General features: G+C 35.6%; 1 protein-coding gene across 1 annotated transcript in view; it reads left to right on the plus strand.

The window, feature by feature from the left end:
- The window catches only part of LOC306870798 (ras-GEF domain-containing family member 1B-A-like), a 68,216-nt gene that overhangs the window by 17,531 nt on the left and 31,826 nt on the right, over window positions 1–18,859 (plus strand). The window contains exon 3 of the mRNA XM_079418215.1: window positions 4,858–4,908. Coding sequence (XP_079274341.1) covers window positions 4,858–4,908 — 51 coding nt within the window. The remainder of the gene's footprint in view (window positions 1–4,857; window positions 4,909–18,859) is intronic.

The raw sequence follows: 18,859 nt of genomic DNA on the forward strand, positions 1-18,859 counted from the left end.
CTGACCTGTCTAAGAATCAATGCCAGAATGAAACTGTCTGCCCAATCCACCTTATTTTTTCTGTAAGAGCGGACACGGCCATTTGTAAATTTTATGTGCGAGGCTTCCGGTGTCATCCGTTTCCAGCTATTTTTAGCTGTACAAAACAGCTTATTTTGCTGCTTGATATTGCAAACTGGTGTGTCTTACCATATTATTTTAATGCATTATTTTAATGACAAACACAATGGTTTGTAGTGCAAACAGTTTTACCGTTTACTCCAGTTTGTTGTTCTTCTCGCTGTTTTCCTACGACAGCTAATGAACTGGCAGCCTTACACATTCACAGAAAACGGCTTACTTCCTCATTGAAAAATAAGGTGGATACACATTATACGTGACCCTGGACCACAAAACCAGTCATAAGTAGCACAGGTACAGTATATTTGTAGCAGTAGCCAACATTGTATTAAGTAAATGATTAAGTTATTAATATTAAGTAAAGATCACGTTCCATGAAGATATTTATAAAATATATAAAATATATAACTTAATTTTTGATTAGTAATATACATTGCTAAGAACTTAATTTGGACAACTTTAAAGGTGATTTTTCTCAATATTTAGATTTTCTGCACCCTCAGATTCCAGATTTTCAAATAGTTGTATCTCGGCCAAATATTTTCTTATCCTAACAAACCATACTGTACATCAATGGAAAGCTTATGTATTCAGATGTATAAATATCAATTTCAAAAGATTGACCCTTATGACTGGTTTTGTGGTCAAGGGTCACATACAGTATGAGTTTGACTGGCTTTGGAATCACTAATTATAATCTTAATATTTTACTCACAGGCGAGTGCATTGACTGGCAAGAAAAGACTGATTTATCCATATAATATGTTATTATATATTCTATTTTATTGTCAGTAATGTATTGAGAAACCTATTGATTCTAATCAATCTGACATGTATGCCTTTACTAGTAGGCAATAAAATATCCTTAATAAAAGTAATAATTATATTTCACCTGTCGAAAAGTTTGGGTTAGTATTTGGTACTGGTTTAAATCGTACATTACAATTGGTTTAAATCATATATTACAATTTAAAATAACTTTTCTATTTGAATTTCTTTCAAATAGAATATATACATATCCATTATTCAGCTATGCTTTCGTCTATTGTTTCCTGTCTAGCACTGTTACTTAGTACTTGTCTATATTTCATGTTTGTTTGCTGTGATACTTGGGTAATAATTGTGTCATGTCTGCACTGCAATTTCCTGAAGGAACCACATTTCTTTTTCCTCTGTAGTTTGTTAAAAATGACAGTAAAGCTGACTTTGACGTTGAACATGCATGTGTTAATAAGTTATGTTCTGGGTCTTAGATAGAACTGAGAAGATTTTTATGCTTATAAAAGATATGTCTTCTGAGGAGGGATTCCAGAACTATGATTTTTTTTTTTTTTTAGTTTTTCTTTGCAAATTTGGTTGACGTTTGCATTAGAAGAACGTTGGGTACTATCTAAGATGCTGAAGCACTCACTCATTCACACACAGGCACAAACACCCCTTGGTGTTTTCAAGAGCAGCTGCTCGCCACTTAAATGTGAGTTTAAGCTTACTTTTGACCCAACATAAACAGGGCTGACGTTATCATACACTGGGTAATACTGAGTTACAATAAGCAGCTGAGTCTCCTGTGCTTACTACTTTTACTTTAGAAACACTGCTCTCTAGAATAGGCCACACTGTCATTTTCATTTCAAGGTTTGAAGTTACTGAGATGACAGCAAAATTTGATTATGCAAACATATTTCATTAATCTTATATATTTATTTTACCTTTGGTTGATAGTAGGTGTAACTTGTAGTGGGAGTCACATTATCTCATGTGCTTATTGTAAGTCTGTAGTTCTTGTATCTTGCAGGACGCCCACAAATTGTATGTTTTGTTGCTGACAACACTGTCAAATGATCCCATGATTATTTTATACAACCTAAAAGTGTTTGATAGCATAGTTACCAAGATAAGCGAGTATACAAAATTGTTTTTTGAAATGTTTTAAAAGGCCTATTTGAAGTCTGTTTGACTATTTGATGAAAAATACAGTAAAAACAGTAATATTCTGAAATTATTACTGTTTAAATATAACTGTTTAATATACAGTATTTTAAAGTAATTTATTTCGGAATTTTCAACAGCCATTACTCCAGTCTTCAGTGTCACATAATTATCCAGAAATTATTCTGATATGCTGATTTTGGTGCTCAAATTTTATAATTATCATTGTTGAAAATGGTTGTGCTGCTCAATATTTTGTGGATGTATACATTAAAAAAAAAAAAAAATAGAATTCTTTGAATACAAAGTTAAAAAGAACAGTGTTTATGTAAAATAGAAATCTTTTGTAAAATTATAAATGTTGATTTTGATTTTGTTCACATGGTTTCAGAAACGACTGCATTGTAAATTGACGAACGAATCCCAAAAGAGACACAACACTTCAGGATGACTAATCGACAACTTTCAGACCTGCCAGACATTCTTCAACTGTCTGCTGTCTGACAGAGATTTATAAGTCAATGCTGAGGATTGATTCAGACCTGTCTGTCTAAAGTCTAAATCTGAAATAAACTGGAGATCCATTCATTTGTGAAATCTCTCTTTGACCCTTTACCCTACAGCTAGTTCCGTTCACAAAGTAAATTTTACTCGAGCTCACCAAGTTTGCTCACAATAGCAGTCAATCAATAATTTATGGAAGGAGGATGATTTCATTATGCTTGTCTTGTTTGTCACTGTATTTGCAGAGTTAATAGTTGATTCTTGAATTATAGGGAATGCAATTTCCTGCGATAACATGTAGGTGAGCATCTGTTTTTCACACAGATGTCAGTGTGACAGAAGAGGCAATCATCTGTGTGATTAGAGGGTTCTGGTGCACCTGTGGCAGCAGCATGGATTCCCCCAGTGTTTCCATTAAAGCAGAAACATCAGTAGACACGGTTTGGCTCCTTCAGTGCCAGGAACTGATGTTCCAGTGAGCAAACTGTGTGTGAAATGTCTGGTTCCTGGCACCTGAGGATGGCGGGTTCCTGTTCTGCCCTTCAGACCGTGTTGTTTGCATGGTTGAAGATTATGAAGATTACCGGAAAACTTGAATCTTGCTTTGGAGCAGCCCTGGACATGCTTGACAGTTGTTGAAGCAAACACAATGTATTACAATGGTTCAAAATGGATATTAATACTTCCATATGTTGGTATATTAACATTACATCAGTTAATGAAATAACTTTATTTGTGAATTTAATTTAAGTCTGTAAAACCTAAAATGTTAATATTTTGTTTACAGTCAAGTTCTGGCAACCACAGCTGCCGGTATTTTACCGTAAATATTTTTACAGTATAGCTGTTGAATGAACTAATATTAACGTTGTTGTAAAGCGTTACTATTCATACTGAGCTAGACAACATGGTATTAAAACCGGTATTAAATAACATGGTCTTAAAATCTGTGGAACTGTAAACAGATTATAATTAATAGGTCGATGAATGATCCAGCCCTCAGATTATACGAGATCACATTCTTTCCAGCTGTGCCAAACTCCTAACATCCTTCTGATTACGTCAACATGGATTACATTTCTGACACAGCCAACTATGATAAATGCAAGACAGGACTAGCAACTCAAGTAGTTTTACAGGGGAAGAAGGATTGTTAGTGTAGCCCATTACGATTGCAGCCGTTGTATTAATGGAATGGTTTTAATTACATGCATGACTTGCTTTGCTTCCTATTCTGTCATTTTCTCATTCTCTGCCGGTGCTATAATGTAGCACTGTTGTTTTGTTAATTGCTTTGGATCACTGACCGATGGACTTGCAGAGCGAGATGCTTTCTGCCATGTCTCATTTGTTATTTGAAGGTCTAGACTTTAATTAGCCAAACGAGCTCCTCTTTCTTCTATGTCTATATTACAGTCACACATTTTTCATTAATCTTGACATGGACACCTGCTCACACAAATAATGAATTCCGCTCTTTTATTATGGTCATTATTCCTTAGCCACGGTCATTAAATATCACCGGGGTTGTTAGACTTGAAGTGTCCTGTGTTCTGGACAACAGCCTCAGGAAACATGTTGTACTGCGGAAAATAACTCCACTGCAGTAACACTGAGATCAGTAAAGCTAATAAATCAGTCTCTTGTAGGATGATGTTGGGCATAATGATTGCTTAATTATAGAATGGTTCAATAAAGCTGATAAAACAAAGCATTCACACATTGAATGGTCAGCATCTCTCTTCCCAGTTTTAGCACAATCCATGTCACTTTGTCAAGTGTGAATATAATGACACTTTCAACGAAGCATGGGAAATGATATGGATTCTAGAACAGTGTCCATAATATTGTTCGGATGCATATTGGCTGTGCAGTAAAAATACTCATGTGGTATGCAAAATATGATTAATAAATCATTATGCAAAGCTCCGTTAAAGGCGAGCAGTGATGCAATTGTCAACAATCTTTAAGCCTTAATATCCTGAAAATTTTAAATAAATAAGAGGATGTGAATGGTGTGATTGTGTCGTGTTCTGTTTGCAAAGCTTTTCTAATGTTATGTTATGGGTCTGGGTGCAGTTTGAACTCTTATGTAACTTGAGTTTGCAGTAACTAACTTTGTCTAATGACTCTTAACTTATCTGTCAGCGGTCTGAATTTCCTGTGATCATGACAACAACATGTGATATTTATACATCCTTGTTTAATGTAGAAGGAAACTTAAACTTGTTACACTTTACTCATGAACTTTGTGTCAACTTTTGTGTTCCTCGATTGATTGATTCATTTCTTCTTTTTTTGTAGCCCACCATATTTGGGACACTGATTGAAAAACCGCTGGGGGATCACAATGCAGTAAGCAAATCATATTCCCTTTACTCTGACTGTATGAAGAAGTAAAGATGTACTGGATAAAATGTGGTTTAGACACATTGACACATTCCTCTGTGTGTTTGATTCTTATATTTTCAGTTCGTCAATTAGCAACTGGACATTGCAAAAAAAAAAAAAACTGCTGTTTTGCTGTCACTGATAATGTAGCTTTCCATTTACATTAATACTTATTTCTGTAAACCCTGAGATTGTGTTTGAAAATATTTTTGCTCTAGTTGCCCATTTCCTTTATTGTTAGTCAGCCGGTTTCAATATATAATGCCTGAATATTTTCAACAGAGGTAATTAAATGGTCCTTTTGACGAATTAACCACTTTAGATAAGTGTTTATACAGAATAAGGAAGAAGGCAAAGCTTGCCAAGTAGCAAATGACTTATTCAGTTACTTATAGGGTCAAGTGCATGTGGAAAGAGACAGCTACATCTTTAATGTAGCACAAATAATCAATTTGTCTTAACAGTTTGTCATGTTGCCACTTCCTTGCCCTATGATGGGTTGTGATGTTCTTTACTGATCTGTCATTTGTGTATGGTGAAGGCCAGGAGTAGTACGGGAAGCAAATGAAGAGGGGAACATTTGCACCATTTTAGTGTGGTATTTAAAACTGCATTTTATTAATTTATTCAAAATTTGCCTGCATTTTCATATAATCTATTTTTGATGAATTTAATTTATTAAAAGCTCAATTTATTAAGTACTGCAAACCAGTATATTCAATTGGCTGATATTGATTTAGGTTTATGTTTAGCTGTGCAGGGCCATGCAGCAAGCTAACAGTTGCTCTCCCTCTCAGTCCTGAAGATACTAACAGTTGGAGATCATATTGTATTCAGTACAGTTTTGGGCAGCATGCATGCTTCCTCTGCCTAATGAAACCTAGGAGAATCCAGCTTGCCCACAGACACACAGGAGGATCAAGGCCTAATATTATGCTAACGTATGCGTGTCGAACAATGGCTTTCTCCACAGGACTGTGCACCAGAGCCAGTCGACACATGAGATCAGTGCAGAGACTTAACTCCAATGAGATGAGCTTTAAGGATTAATGCAATTACAATGTGCCAAAGCCAAATTGATTTTTTTTGCAGTGCTTTTGTTCTCTGCAAACTTATATTAGTCCGATCTCTCATCCACCTTCTCTGCTGTAACGCATGATCTGTTTGGTAAAGGGATGAAGGCAGATCATTGGAGGTTTGTAAAAAAGAAAAAAGAAAAAAGGGCTTTAGAATGATTGATTGTCTTTGGCCTTGTATTTTATGGTGACCTTATATTCACCTTATGTGGCTGCAGTAATTTTGGCTCAGTGATATATTATAAACAAGATGATTTAAGCAGTGAGCTTTATTAAATTACAACAGTTACATTTGTACAAAACACTGATTTATTCAGGAAACAAGTGATGGTCTAAACGAGCACTTTTTAAATACTTTTTTTTAAGTGTGCTGTAAATATTGTATGTATGTTTGTATATATATCTATATATCTCAGGGCTCGCAAAATTTCTAAATCTCTGGTAGCCCTTCGGGCAGGTACTCTTCAGATTTTGGTAGCCCGAAAATTAATTTAACTAGCCCAAATAAAATAAAGACCATAAATGTCAATCAAAAACATTTTCAATACACAAATATCAACGAATATCAAGGAAAGAGTTTTATTTGACTATTTACAAGGTATCTGCAGAATTCTTAAAAGTCTATTTAAGGCAATTTGAAAAAATATTTCATAGACAGTTTTAAATACGTTAAATGATATAAGGCCTTAAAAACTCTTCAGTTTAGTTGTATCAAATTTAAGGACCCGTGGGAGCAATGTTCCCTCTAATTTTTCTTCTTGCTGAGCAAAACTTTTCTCTATTGGGCGGACACTTCTGGCACCTGAGCAAAAGCATTCTTTATACCAGAACTTTAATGTGCTATTTATATTTGATTTGACCCTTGATGTAACTAAATTATATACATTTTAGGTTACCTGAGAAAACATTTTTACTGTACAATACACTGCAGTTCAAAAGTTTGGATCAATAAAGTTTTTTAAAGACGTTTTTTATGCTCATCAAGGCTGTATCTATTTGACAAAAAAAATACTGAATATTATTTCATAAAATAATATTGTGAAATATTATTGCAATTTAAAATAAATGTTTTCTATTTTAATATACTTTAAAATTGTATTAATTCCTGTGAAGCAAAGCAGTATTTTCAGAGTCGCACGATCCTTTAGAAATCATTCTAATATGCTGATTTTTAATCAATGTTGGAAACAGTTGCACTGCTTTTTTATTTTATTTTATTTTTTATACTGTATTTTTTGGGACCTGTGATATTTAAAAAAAAAAAAAAAAAAAAAAGAACAGCGTTTAGTCAAAATGGAGATTTTGTGTTACAATATAAACTATTCAAAAGTTTGGGGTCAGAATTATTTTTCTTTCTTTTTTAAAGATACTTTAAAAAAGTTTAAAGAAAGTTAAATAAACTTTATTCAGCAAGGATGTGTTAAATGGATAAATTGATAGTAAAGACTTCCATTGTTAGAAAATATTTCTATTTTGAATAAATGCTTTTCTTTTAAACTTTTTATTAATCAAAGAATCAAAGAAAAAAGTAACACAGTTTCCAAAAAAATATGAAGCAGCACAACAGTTTCAACACTGATAATAAATCCGCATATTATAATGATTTCTGAAGGATCATGGGACACTGCTGGCGTAATGATGCTGAAAATACAGCTTTGATCACATGAATAAATACTATTTTAAAGTATAGGTATTAAAATAGGAAACCAATATTAGAAATTGCAATAATATTTCACTATATCACTGTTTTTTTTTTTTTTTTTTTTTAAATGAATACAGCCTTGATGAGCAAGAGACTCAAAGTCAAAGATCTGTAAGTTAAATATATAAAAAAAGTGAACATATGAATTCTTCTATAGCTGTCTAAACATCGTTATGAAGTACAGTTTGTACAATACTCTTGTGTGTGACTGTACATGTTTCAGAGTTTTGTTACCCATCCTCCGTTATTTCCAGCACTTAATCAAGCCACTCTTCTTTAATACATGAGGACGTTTTATTTCACATGTCATTGCGTTTGCGTTGTCTCTCGTGTTGAGCGCACTTCAACCATTGAAGTATTCAGTTTCTACAGCGACTCTTTTGGTGCACATCGTTCTCTTTCTATGAAACCGGTTCTAACTCGGTTTGCCCGAGCATTGCTATTCTTTCCCTTTTACTGCGGCATTCAATCAAATGGCTTCCCAACTCATTTGTGTGCGCGCGAGGCACATTTCTTCTGCGCGGCCGCGGTGGAAGAAGAGCGCGGTCGCGCTCAGCTTAGAGGGAACACTGCGTGGGAGCCCTGTATTTAAGGTAGCCCGTCGGGCAGGGCAGTGATACATTTTGGTAGCCCGACTGGAAAACACAATAGCCCCGGGACGTCGGGCTAGCGATTTTGCGAGCCCTGTATATGTGTATGGATACTGTATATGTAGTTTTTTTTTTCAAGAGCATCACATGCAAAATGGTCATAGCAAGTACGTCAGAAGTGATGGACAAGTTGTTTTCCATTAGTGTATCGTGAACATTTGACTGATGATTGACTAGCTGCCCGAGGTTGTTAATTTAGGTTGACGTCCCATGACAGTGGCAGGGCAGCTGGGCTGGAGCTCTGGAATTTTAATCAGTGTTTGAGTTTTGAGGGGGAGGTGTCTGATTCAGTGGACCAGTTAAGGACAAGCTTTATATTTAGAACACATCCGAACATCATAGAACCATCTGAATAATACAGTAGTGATCACCAACATAATGAGCTGAGCAAACTCAGCAGCAGGCTGAATGACAGGAAAGTTAGAGAGGGCTTTTCAAGCTCTACAAGAAGTACCTTTTGATTTCATTATAAGAGGATACTATCCATCTTTAAAAAACACATTACGAACATTATTAAGTTACCGTTTAATATACTCTGACAAATCTCAAGATGGCACACTTGTTTTTATAAGAATACCCATATTTGTTTTAATCCTTGGGTCCTTGGGTGTGTGATTTCTTTTTTCATGAGTTATTGGTTTTGATGCCCCATGGGTCTTCATATTCAGTAGGTTTTTCTAGGTCACCAGTAGCTAACGTCAAAAGCGTTTATTTGATGTCATGCAGCTGACTACATTGCTATGGCAACAGCAAAAGCTTTTATGCCCACATGCACCCTTTGAAATAGTGAGTCTTCAAAAGAGGAGAAATCATTTTCAGACGACACTGCATCACTGATAAGACCTCTGTGTTTTCTAGGTATATTTTAGTTTTACTAGCGATGTTTTCCTCATGTTGAACAGTTCTGGATTGCTCATAGTATTGTGAATCGTGTTTGTGTGAATGTGCTGCATGTTGGTGAGGATTTCTATTTTGAGACATAAAAATGAAGCGCACTTCTGCTACAAGAAAAAGAGGCTTCTTAATTTGTAATTATGACAAAAAGTCATAATAGATACTAATTTATAAATATGAGATTAAAAATTCTGATTTTTTTGCATAAAAAAGACCAGATATGACTTTTTATGTCTTAATTTTAACTAGTATCTCAGAACTATGATTTAGGATATCATAATTTCAACATTTTTGTCTTTGTAGAAATGGGCTTCCGTACCTTGCAGCTGGGACAGGCAAATTTCTTATTAAAAACAATCAACATCACGCAGAGGCCTATTTTCCCTATACTAATACAAAGCAACTTGTATAAAATATGTGATTAAATCCTAATAGCAGATTTCATCACATTCCCAGTGAGCATTAGCAATTCCATAAATGTCCAAATATATAATGAAACGTTTTGAGAATACTTTATTTAATGAGGTTTGTTTTTTTGTAGTAAGTGCACATGTCAGAGCTTGTGCAGAGAAATCCAGGATTATCATGGAGTCTGCCAGGCTCTGGTGCACTGCCAACTGATGCAATCCAGGCTGGTCAATCTAACGATGATGCATTGCGTAACGAGTCAGGACTTGTTATTAAGCTCCTTATTTGACCTATAAAGTGCTTCTCAACTGCTGTATCATGGCCTAAAATCAGAAGTCTGTTCTGATGCACTAACTATATATAGTATATAATTAAGATAACTTTATGAGAGAATATTGTTCCCATATCTTTTATTGTTGTTTTGTTGAAAATGATCACTTGATAAAAGTAGGTCAAATTGCTTAATGATAAATGATAGTGTGTTCTGTGTGGTCACTTATTTATAAATAAGTACATTTAAGTATCTTGTTGTAGTAAAAACAGTAAAATTGTGAAATATTATTACAATTTAAAATAACTTTTAATGTGTTTAGTTTATTCCTGTGATGGCAAAGTTGAATTTTCAACAGCCATTGCGCCAGTCTTCAGAGTCACATGATCCTTCAGAAACCATTTTAATATGCTGACTATGTGCTCAAACGTTTATAACGATTATCAATGTTGAAAAAAGTTTTGCTGCTAAATATTTTTATGGAAACCCAGATTTTTTTCAGGATAATAAGCTCAAAGAACAAATTTGAAATCATTTATAACAACATAAGTGTCTGTACTGTCACTTTTGATTGAAGAAATGTGTCCTTGGTGAATAAAAGTATTCATTTCTTTAAAATTCATATTACTGACAGCAAACTTTTTCAACTGCATTGTATGACAAATATATTGTTAAAAAATAGTTGATTCAAAACCAGTTGAGAAGCACTCGTCTAGAGCAACTCTCGCTTCTTTCGGACAGAATTCATTAATTCTTGAAGTAAACTTGTGAACATTCCTGTGGTAAGCTTGATGGAAGCTGAAGAGCGATGGTTCAGGTTATATTCGTATGAATCACCTACCCACTTGTATGTGCCTGCTTCAGATTTAATGCTGGCAGAATGAGGTACTTGAATGTCAAATGTACCATCTGGTGCTTTAGCACACTAATACACTGTGAGCAAAGAAAGTCTTTCTCATGCTCATAAGGTGTTTGGCTTTTTTGGAGGGAGGTGTCATATGTTGTTTAATTGTTTTTTTTAAAATTCCAATGCCTGTATTTAAAGTACCATTTTCTATGTTTTCCTATATTTCTTAAATTTTTCAGCAGATAACATGTGCCCTTTATCATTAACAATTTTTTTACTGTCACAATGCAGTGTTCACTTTAAAGGACCACAGCCTTTATACAATAAAGTCTTATCCGCTTGTAAAAAAGATTTACGTGTCTCTGACAGCAAAGCTTTTGTATTAGTTACAGTGTTGGCACAAACACACTCTGTACCAGATCGCATCAGCACAAAGATGCATAAAAGAAACCAACCATGTGTCAATGGGAAAAACTAAATAGGAAGGCTTTAAATTCACACTGCGTTGACATTGTGAAACAAAGTGTTGGTTTTGTGTGTGGGGGGGAAGTGCCTACACGCAAGCTGTTCTGCTCGTAAACATGGGGCCAAGTGACCTTCCTCTGAGGATGTTTGTCTTCCAAGGAAAGGCTGCTTTGATGACTAACTGGCTCAGCGCTTTTGTACTGGCTGCATTATGCCTGTCTTATGGATGGGCTACCACAGCCCCCGGCTCCTCCTAAGATTAATTTCTCCTGTTTGAACTGTAATAACAAACAACCTTTTTGTTTTTAATGACCTAGAACACTGACGCAGTGCATCTTTAAGAATTTGCATCTTTATCCAAAGAGCACAAGTGTTATGAAAATGGTATGAAGGTCAGTGGACCAATGAATGGATGAATAAAGTGTTCAAGAATGTTTTGTACATGTAAAGCCATTGACATCATCCAATGCTAAACTTGATCTAGTTGCTCTGTGATTCTGAAGGTATTTTAAAGACAAAATATATATTTCAGTCATGAAATTCTAGATGGCGCAGGCTGACGGTTTGTTAACGTAACTGATGATATTCAGAGAGTTAAATAACTTGACACAAGCTGATTGGTTCATGCTGCATATGCAGCCAATGAGCTTACTACCTTGCATTTAAATGAATGAATGAATGAATGATGCATTTATATAGCGCTTTATTGTGTATTGCTGTACACCCAAAGCACTTTACAATCATGTGGGGGGGGTCTCTCCTCAACCACCACCAGTGTGCAGCATCCACTTGGATGATGCGACGGCAGCCACACTACAACGGCGCCAGTACACTCACCACACACCAGCTACAGGTGGAGAGGAGAGTCATAGAGCCAATCGAGTGTATGGGGATTATTAGGAGGCCATGATAGACAAAGGCCAGTAGAGGGAATTTGGCCAGGACACCGGGGTTACACCCCTACTCTTTTACGAGAAGTGCCATGGGATTTGTAATGACCACAGAGAGTCAGGACCTCGGTTTAACGTCTCATCCGAAAGACGGTGCTTTTTGACAGTATAGTGTCCCCGTCACTATAACGGGGCGTTAGGACCCACACAGACCACAGGGTGAGCACCCCCTGCTGGCCTCACTAATGCCTCTTCTAACAGCAACCTAGTTTTCACCGGAGGTCTCCCATCCAGGTACTGACCAGGCTCAACCCTGCTTAGCTTCAGTGGGCAACCAGTCTTGGGCTGCAAGGGTGATATGGCTGCATATCACCCTTGCCTTAAATGGCTGGCTAGCATTCACTTGAGATTCTTGCAGCACACTTTCAGAGTTTCTCTGAAACCCTCCACCTTCCCCAGCTCCACCTGTGGACATCTGCTATGGGTTATTTAATATGCTATTTGAGCAGCAGCGATATGTCTTAAATACTCACGGCACCATATCGCCATATGCATTGGCAGTAGCAAGTTCCTGTACTTGCTTGCAGCAGCAACAATAATCTACAACTACAGCAATAACCAACAGCAGCAGCGTAGTAGATCTATTCCGCCAGGACCAAATACATTAACATTGTCATATCACCATGCTAAAATCTTCTGAGAGTTGTCATGATTGAAATACATTTATACATTTGACTGATGATTTTATCCAAGCTGTACAATTTTCTCTTTAGCTATGTCTACATGCAACCAAGTATTTCATTAGTAATCAACTTGATGGCTCAACTGGATTGAAAATCCACTTCAGTTTAGTATCTGAATAAAACTTTGATCAGATTGGAAAGGATGCTTTAGATCTGAAATAATACAATCAAAAAGAAAACAAAATAAACATGAAAACAATCGAATTGACTATCTTCTCAATCTGATTTAAACATACATTGTGCCTATGTTTACGTAAGTCATATGATCTGTTTATTTTAATCTCTTGTGTTTCAAACTGGTCAATGAAGTAGACTGGCCTAAAAAAATTGCTCTCGTGAAATATATTTTAGCTTACTTTTTAGATGTGTCATAAAGGCAAAAGTGAATTTTTCTGGTTCTGTACGAGGCAGTAAGTTTTGTTCAGAATATGTAATGCAAATGTAAATTTAAAATGTGAATTGTATTCTCATATAAACAACTTTCAGAATCTGAAATCAGATTGGATTCATTCAGATTGACAAAAATGAGTGCATGTAAACATACCTACTGTGTGTTCCCTAGGAATCGAACCCATGACCCAAGCACCACTTTAGACGAAGTCTGGAAATTTTTATTCCAACACAGCTTTAGCAGCCCTGACATGCAACACTCTTGACCCCCTGTGAAATGGCCTTCGCGTAAGGACTGTCTATAAGAATGTATCCATTAAATATCTCATTGAATCTGTGCAGTGTGATTGTGTCTGACACACATTATCTTTTAGTCTTTCGTGGCTGCTCAAATCGTTCTTTTGTAATATTGTTATTTGCACACCTCCAAGCTCTTCCCACTTCCATTCAGGAGTCCAGAAGGAAATAACTTTGGCTTAGAGACTTATGGACCTAATAATACCATTGAACAGTGGCCAAGATACCATTGAACAGTTTAAGATGATTAACTAAATCTAAAGTGTTATCTTGTATCAGTGAACCTGAGGCCCAGAATTGTTTTCAAAGCAACAGTGATCAAGAGCAATGTTATGCTAGTCAAAGTGAAAGAGCAATACACTAAATTTCACCAAATCTTTATAGTTACTTTCCACTTACAGTGGCCTCAAGAAGTATTTGGACACTTAAACCACAATAGAATTTGCATTAACAAAACATGTGGCAAACAATTGATGCCACAGCTTTTTGCAGCACTAATGTAACTTTTCTGAGCAGTGTTTAAAATGATTTTGACAATGGAAGAGTTTTCAGCTGCTTCACTGAAGATCATGGGGGATGTGTACCCTTGCCTTCTGCGTCCCATTTATACACTGTCCCCAGACAACCATTACTTCCCTCAGTAGCATAATAACTCCGCTGCCCCAGATCAAGCACATATGGCTAAGTGGTTTTAGTAGATTCCTTTATATAGACAGCAACCGCTGTTTGACTAAGCAGTCAGTTTTATTACCGGCATTTTTTTTATTTTTTTTATTGATGTGACACTTGATGGTTTTAAATCTACTTAATGTACTTTTGTTTAGACAGCCAACTGAATTCTAAAATAAAGTTTAGTTTTAAATGTTAATTTATGTAGAATTCTTTCACATGTCCATTAGATTCACTTATGGCACATCAGTTCTAGAAACTCACAGGAAAGCCCCTTACTCCCACTCACTGTAGTTTTTCAGGCACCTAAAACCTGCTTTCATCTAATAGCTGTCATGTGTCCGATTACATGGTTTCACAGAGAGAAATGGTAACCTCACCCTTGTGAAATCCCCACGTTCTTTTTTAATTTCCTCTTTCTCCCAATTCTAAGAGAAATATGTTGTAGATAGTGAAGTCAACCAAATGAAACCAACTGATTGGAAACCTCAGGATATGACATTTACTGCATAAATTTCTGTGTTGTGGGGAGAAAATAATTTTCTGTGAGCCAGAATCTGAATGAACTTTTAGATGAACTTCTTGTATCCTAGGAAATCCCTTATATTAACAAGTGAAAATGCAAGTCTAGAGGGTTTATTCCTGAATAATTTACCTTATAATTGGCAGTATTGTGTATTAGAGAAGATAAACTGAGCTATGGCTTTACTCAACTAAGCAGTGTGAGCTTTAGACTAGACAAAAACGGTATGTTTAGCCTGAAGGAATTATTTGAAATGTCTTTTTTTTTAGATTCGTTGCCCTTTTCTTTTCAGTAAAAAGAGAAAGATAATCTTTTATTCATGCCTTATTATAGCCTGTGGCAAGCTAAGAATTTTTCTTCTAGGTGAGATTAGATATGTTAAGTAATTTGTTAAATTGTTCAACAGGATAATAGGCTTCAAATTTGCATGCGTGCATTGCCTTTGATTGCTTCATGTTTACAAACCTTTCAAAGACAAACTGTAAGTCTGCAGCAGCAGATAATCACTTCCTTCTCTTGTGGTTATGAAAAGCTGACCTGTATGGAAATGTTAACTTTGCATCTATTGTTATTTTTTGTAATTTTCTCATTCCTTTTTGTTTAAAGGCTTTTTAGGTCCTGTGTGGTGAAACAAAACAAATTAGCTCTTTATTATAAACAGTTTGCCTCAATGTAAACATGTAAACAACGATATACATATACACATTTGTGTTTATATGATTATGCTAAAAAAAACAAACAAAAAAAACTAATAGCAACATAAGTGTTAGTAAAAGTATTAAAATATATTGTCTATAATAATGTAATTTCTTTGCTACATACTGCATCATTTATATTCATGTTGCATCTGTTTTTTGAGTTCCTCATGATTATGAATTGAGACCAAATGTTTGAATAGTGTCCAGTTGGGGGGCAGATGTTTGTTCTTCAGTCAGGAGACCGTGCCTTCAGACATGCAATCTTTTATCTCGTGTGTATTTTGAAAGTCATGCTGAGATTGTGTAATGAAACGTCCATCCAACCAATCAAATGTATACTAAAATATTAGACAGAGAGACAATTGCATGGAAACACTGGTAAATATAGTGAAGGCTTGTATGTATGATAAAATATGACTTGAGTGTTTCTAATGTTTAGTGAAGTGCACAAATGAGGCAACTTTAAATGATAAACATAATGAGGTAATTAGAAGCTAATCTTAAATGGAGATGAAGCTCTAAATATAGCATGGGAGATGTTTATGCATGTGTAGGAATCCATTTAAAAACAGTTTTGATCAGCTTTGATCTGTTTTACTCAACCAGAGCTGGAGGAATTGCATGTTCAATCATTCTTTAAAACTTAAAAAAAAGGTTTACTCTCATAAATAGGTTATTGTTTGCCTCATTTGTTGACTGTTAGCAGAAAATGTAAACCATGCCAGTTGAAACGCACATCAAAGAAGAAAGTGAAAGTCCCTTCATCATCATCTACTATTGAGCAGTAGATCAGGTTTTGATGTTATTTTTCCAAAAACACTTTTTAACAGGGCTTAACCAGTTCAATTTTGACCTTGCGAGATTAGACTCAAAGACATATGTTCTTTATATTTCTCTAATGTGGAAAAAAAAACCTCCCAATTTGAAAGGCACACGTGTGCCACAAAGGAATATGGGTAGTCATAAAAGGTGTCAGTTTCAATTGCATTAAACTGACTGTGACCACATAAATTGATGTAGGTAATGGTGCACCTGTGTCTCATCAGGTTATTTTATACATGCTACAAATCAGAGTCCAAAGACAGTTATTCTGTTCATATGTGAATGTCTGAAAAAAAGGATTGCTAAAAATGATTGCTAAAATCGTAGCGGTATGTAGTAGGACTTTTCTGCATGCATGAGTGTGTCAGTGTGTGATTGAGGGATAAAGAGAGAGCAGTCAAGCAGACGACTCTTCCCAGGGCAATAATAGTTCCCTCGGGTGTGTGAGTGAGAACGGGAGAGGACAGGTGCAGAGGCCGACTGCGCTCTCAACACTGTGACTAATGGCGCTGAGAGGCAGAGTAGGACAGAGAAAAGACAGAAATGATGAGAAGAGGATGACTGTGTGGCTGGGGGGGGAGTTGAATGACTTTGACTCATGGGAGTGTGCCTTTCACTCTTCACCCGCCATGAAGTGACTCTCACTGTCAAGTGATGGACAAATTACACCGTTACTGTAAATGAAATCTAGGACAGCATCCATGGGTATTTCAACATGAAGTGTTTATATAGAACAGATTTTTAGGGATGTTTTTAGAAGTGATTCACAGCAGGGGTGCCAAAACTTTTTGCTTTCTTAAAACTGTAAAAATGTATTAAAATAGATGCAGTATATTCTAGAATTTGTGCTCAGCGAGTTAATTCATTTCTGACTTAATATTACTAACTCGATTCTATTCATAATATTTAATACATGCGTTAAGCATATTATGTAAGAATATCTGTACATAAATATAGAGGTATAAGTAAATTTTAATCTGTCTATCCTTCTATCTCTCGTTCTGTCATTCTATTGGTCTGTTATTCTATGTTTCGTTGTATCGTTCTATCTACTGTTCTGTCATCATCTGTCTGTCTATCTATTGTCCTATCATCTTGTCGTCCTATCGTCTTATTTATTGTTCCATCTATTGTTCTGTCATTCTATCTTTCATTCTATCATTCTATTTATTGTTCTATCTATTGTTCTGTCATTCTATCTTTCATTCTATCATTCTATTTATTGTTCTATCTATTGTTCTGTCATTCTATCTTTCATTCTATCATTCTATTTATTGTTCTATCTATCTTTTTGTTGTTCTGACATTCTATCGTTCTATTTATTCTGTCATTCTATCTTTTGTTCTGCCGTTCTATATATCATTCTATCGATCTATCGTTCTATCTATCTATAGTATTGTTCTAGCATTCTATCTATCATTCTATTTTGTTCTGTCATTCTATCTATCGTTCTATCATTCTAAGTCAGGTGTGTTCAGGAAAAAAGTTAGAAATTGTCATCACGAAACCAACTACACAAATGTTTAAAAACCAAATGATCTCTGCAGAAAACAAAAGGAAATTGTTGGGTCTTAGAATGATATGACAGCTAGGGTTGAAATTCGCTGATTTACTATCAGGTATAAGGAAGCATTCTGGAAGTTTACAAGAATAGTATAATTACCCAAACGCTGCACAGACAGGGACAAATGAACCTCTAGTTTATAATTATATGAGCTCTGCTGTGTCTGTAATTCATCAAACATTCAGTCCTTTTGTTGGGAGAGAATCCTGAATTTTCCAGTGGATTTAGTTGTGTTTTTTTCCCCTTGACTTCAGAGAGTGTTTCTCGAGGTCTCACTGGGGACGCTGGCACAGCTTTTACTGCTGTCTGAATAGCAACAGATGAGAGAAGGGGAAGACTCAAAAACGATTACTGTCAAATGTGTGTGTGAGCAAGGACTTTGTCTTCAAGCCTACTGAAGCAAATACACGCTTCTCTTCTCAATCCTCTCTGTCTGTCTGACTCATAATGAGCTCATATCCAGTTACATCATTGCGAATCAGTCCTTTGAATCCAATAGGTAGCTGCTGGCTGAGAAACTCATTCTCCCACCAACTGCTAAATTTGTGAGAGATTTATTGGCTTTCTGATATGTGGAAATGATTCTCATGGGTCCCATGCCACATAAACTTGCTGGTTAAGGTGTAGATGGGAAAACATCTCATCTTCTTACTCCTCCTCCCTGATGAGTCTGATTGACGTGCTTGAGACTTTGAGTCAAGCAGCTATTGTCAGACTTTCTTGTGTGTTTCTACAGGCTTTGTGTTAGGGTTTGGTGTGCTGACGCAATTTGAGAAAGTTCAGCAGAAGGCCACAGTTATGAGATTTAAAGCTGTCACACAGTTAAGAAGTAAATTTTCTTTGTTACTCTCTTTGATATTGCTTTCTGTATTGTTGATGTTCTTTGGTTTCCATGCTAAAAACAAACGTTCATGTAAAAATTTATTACTGAACTGTAAAAACAAACTCAGAGCTCTAAAATACTGTTTAGGTACTGTATATTAGATCAAATTTAGTTAGTCTCATA

This window comes from Barbus barbus (assembly GCF_936440315.1).
Source record: "Barbus barbus genome assembly, chromosome: 6".
In the NCBI taxonomy this organism is placed as follows: Eukaryota; Metazoa; Chordata; class Actinopteri; order Cypriniformes; family Cyprinidae; genus Barbus; species Barbus barbus.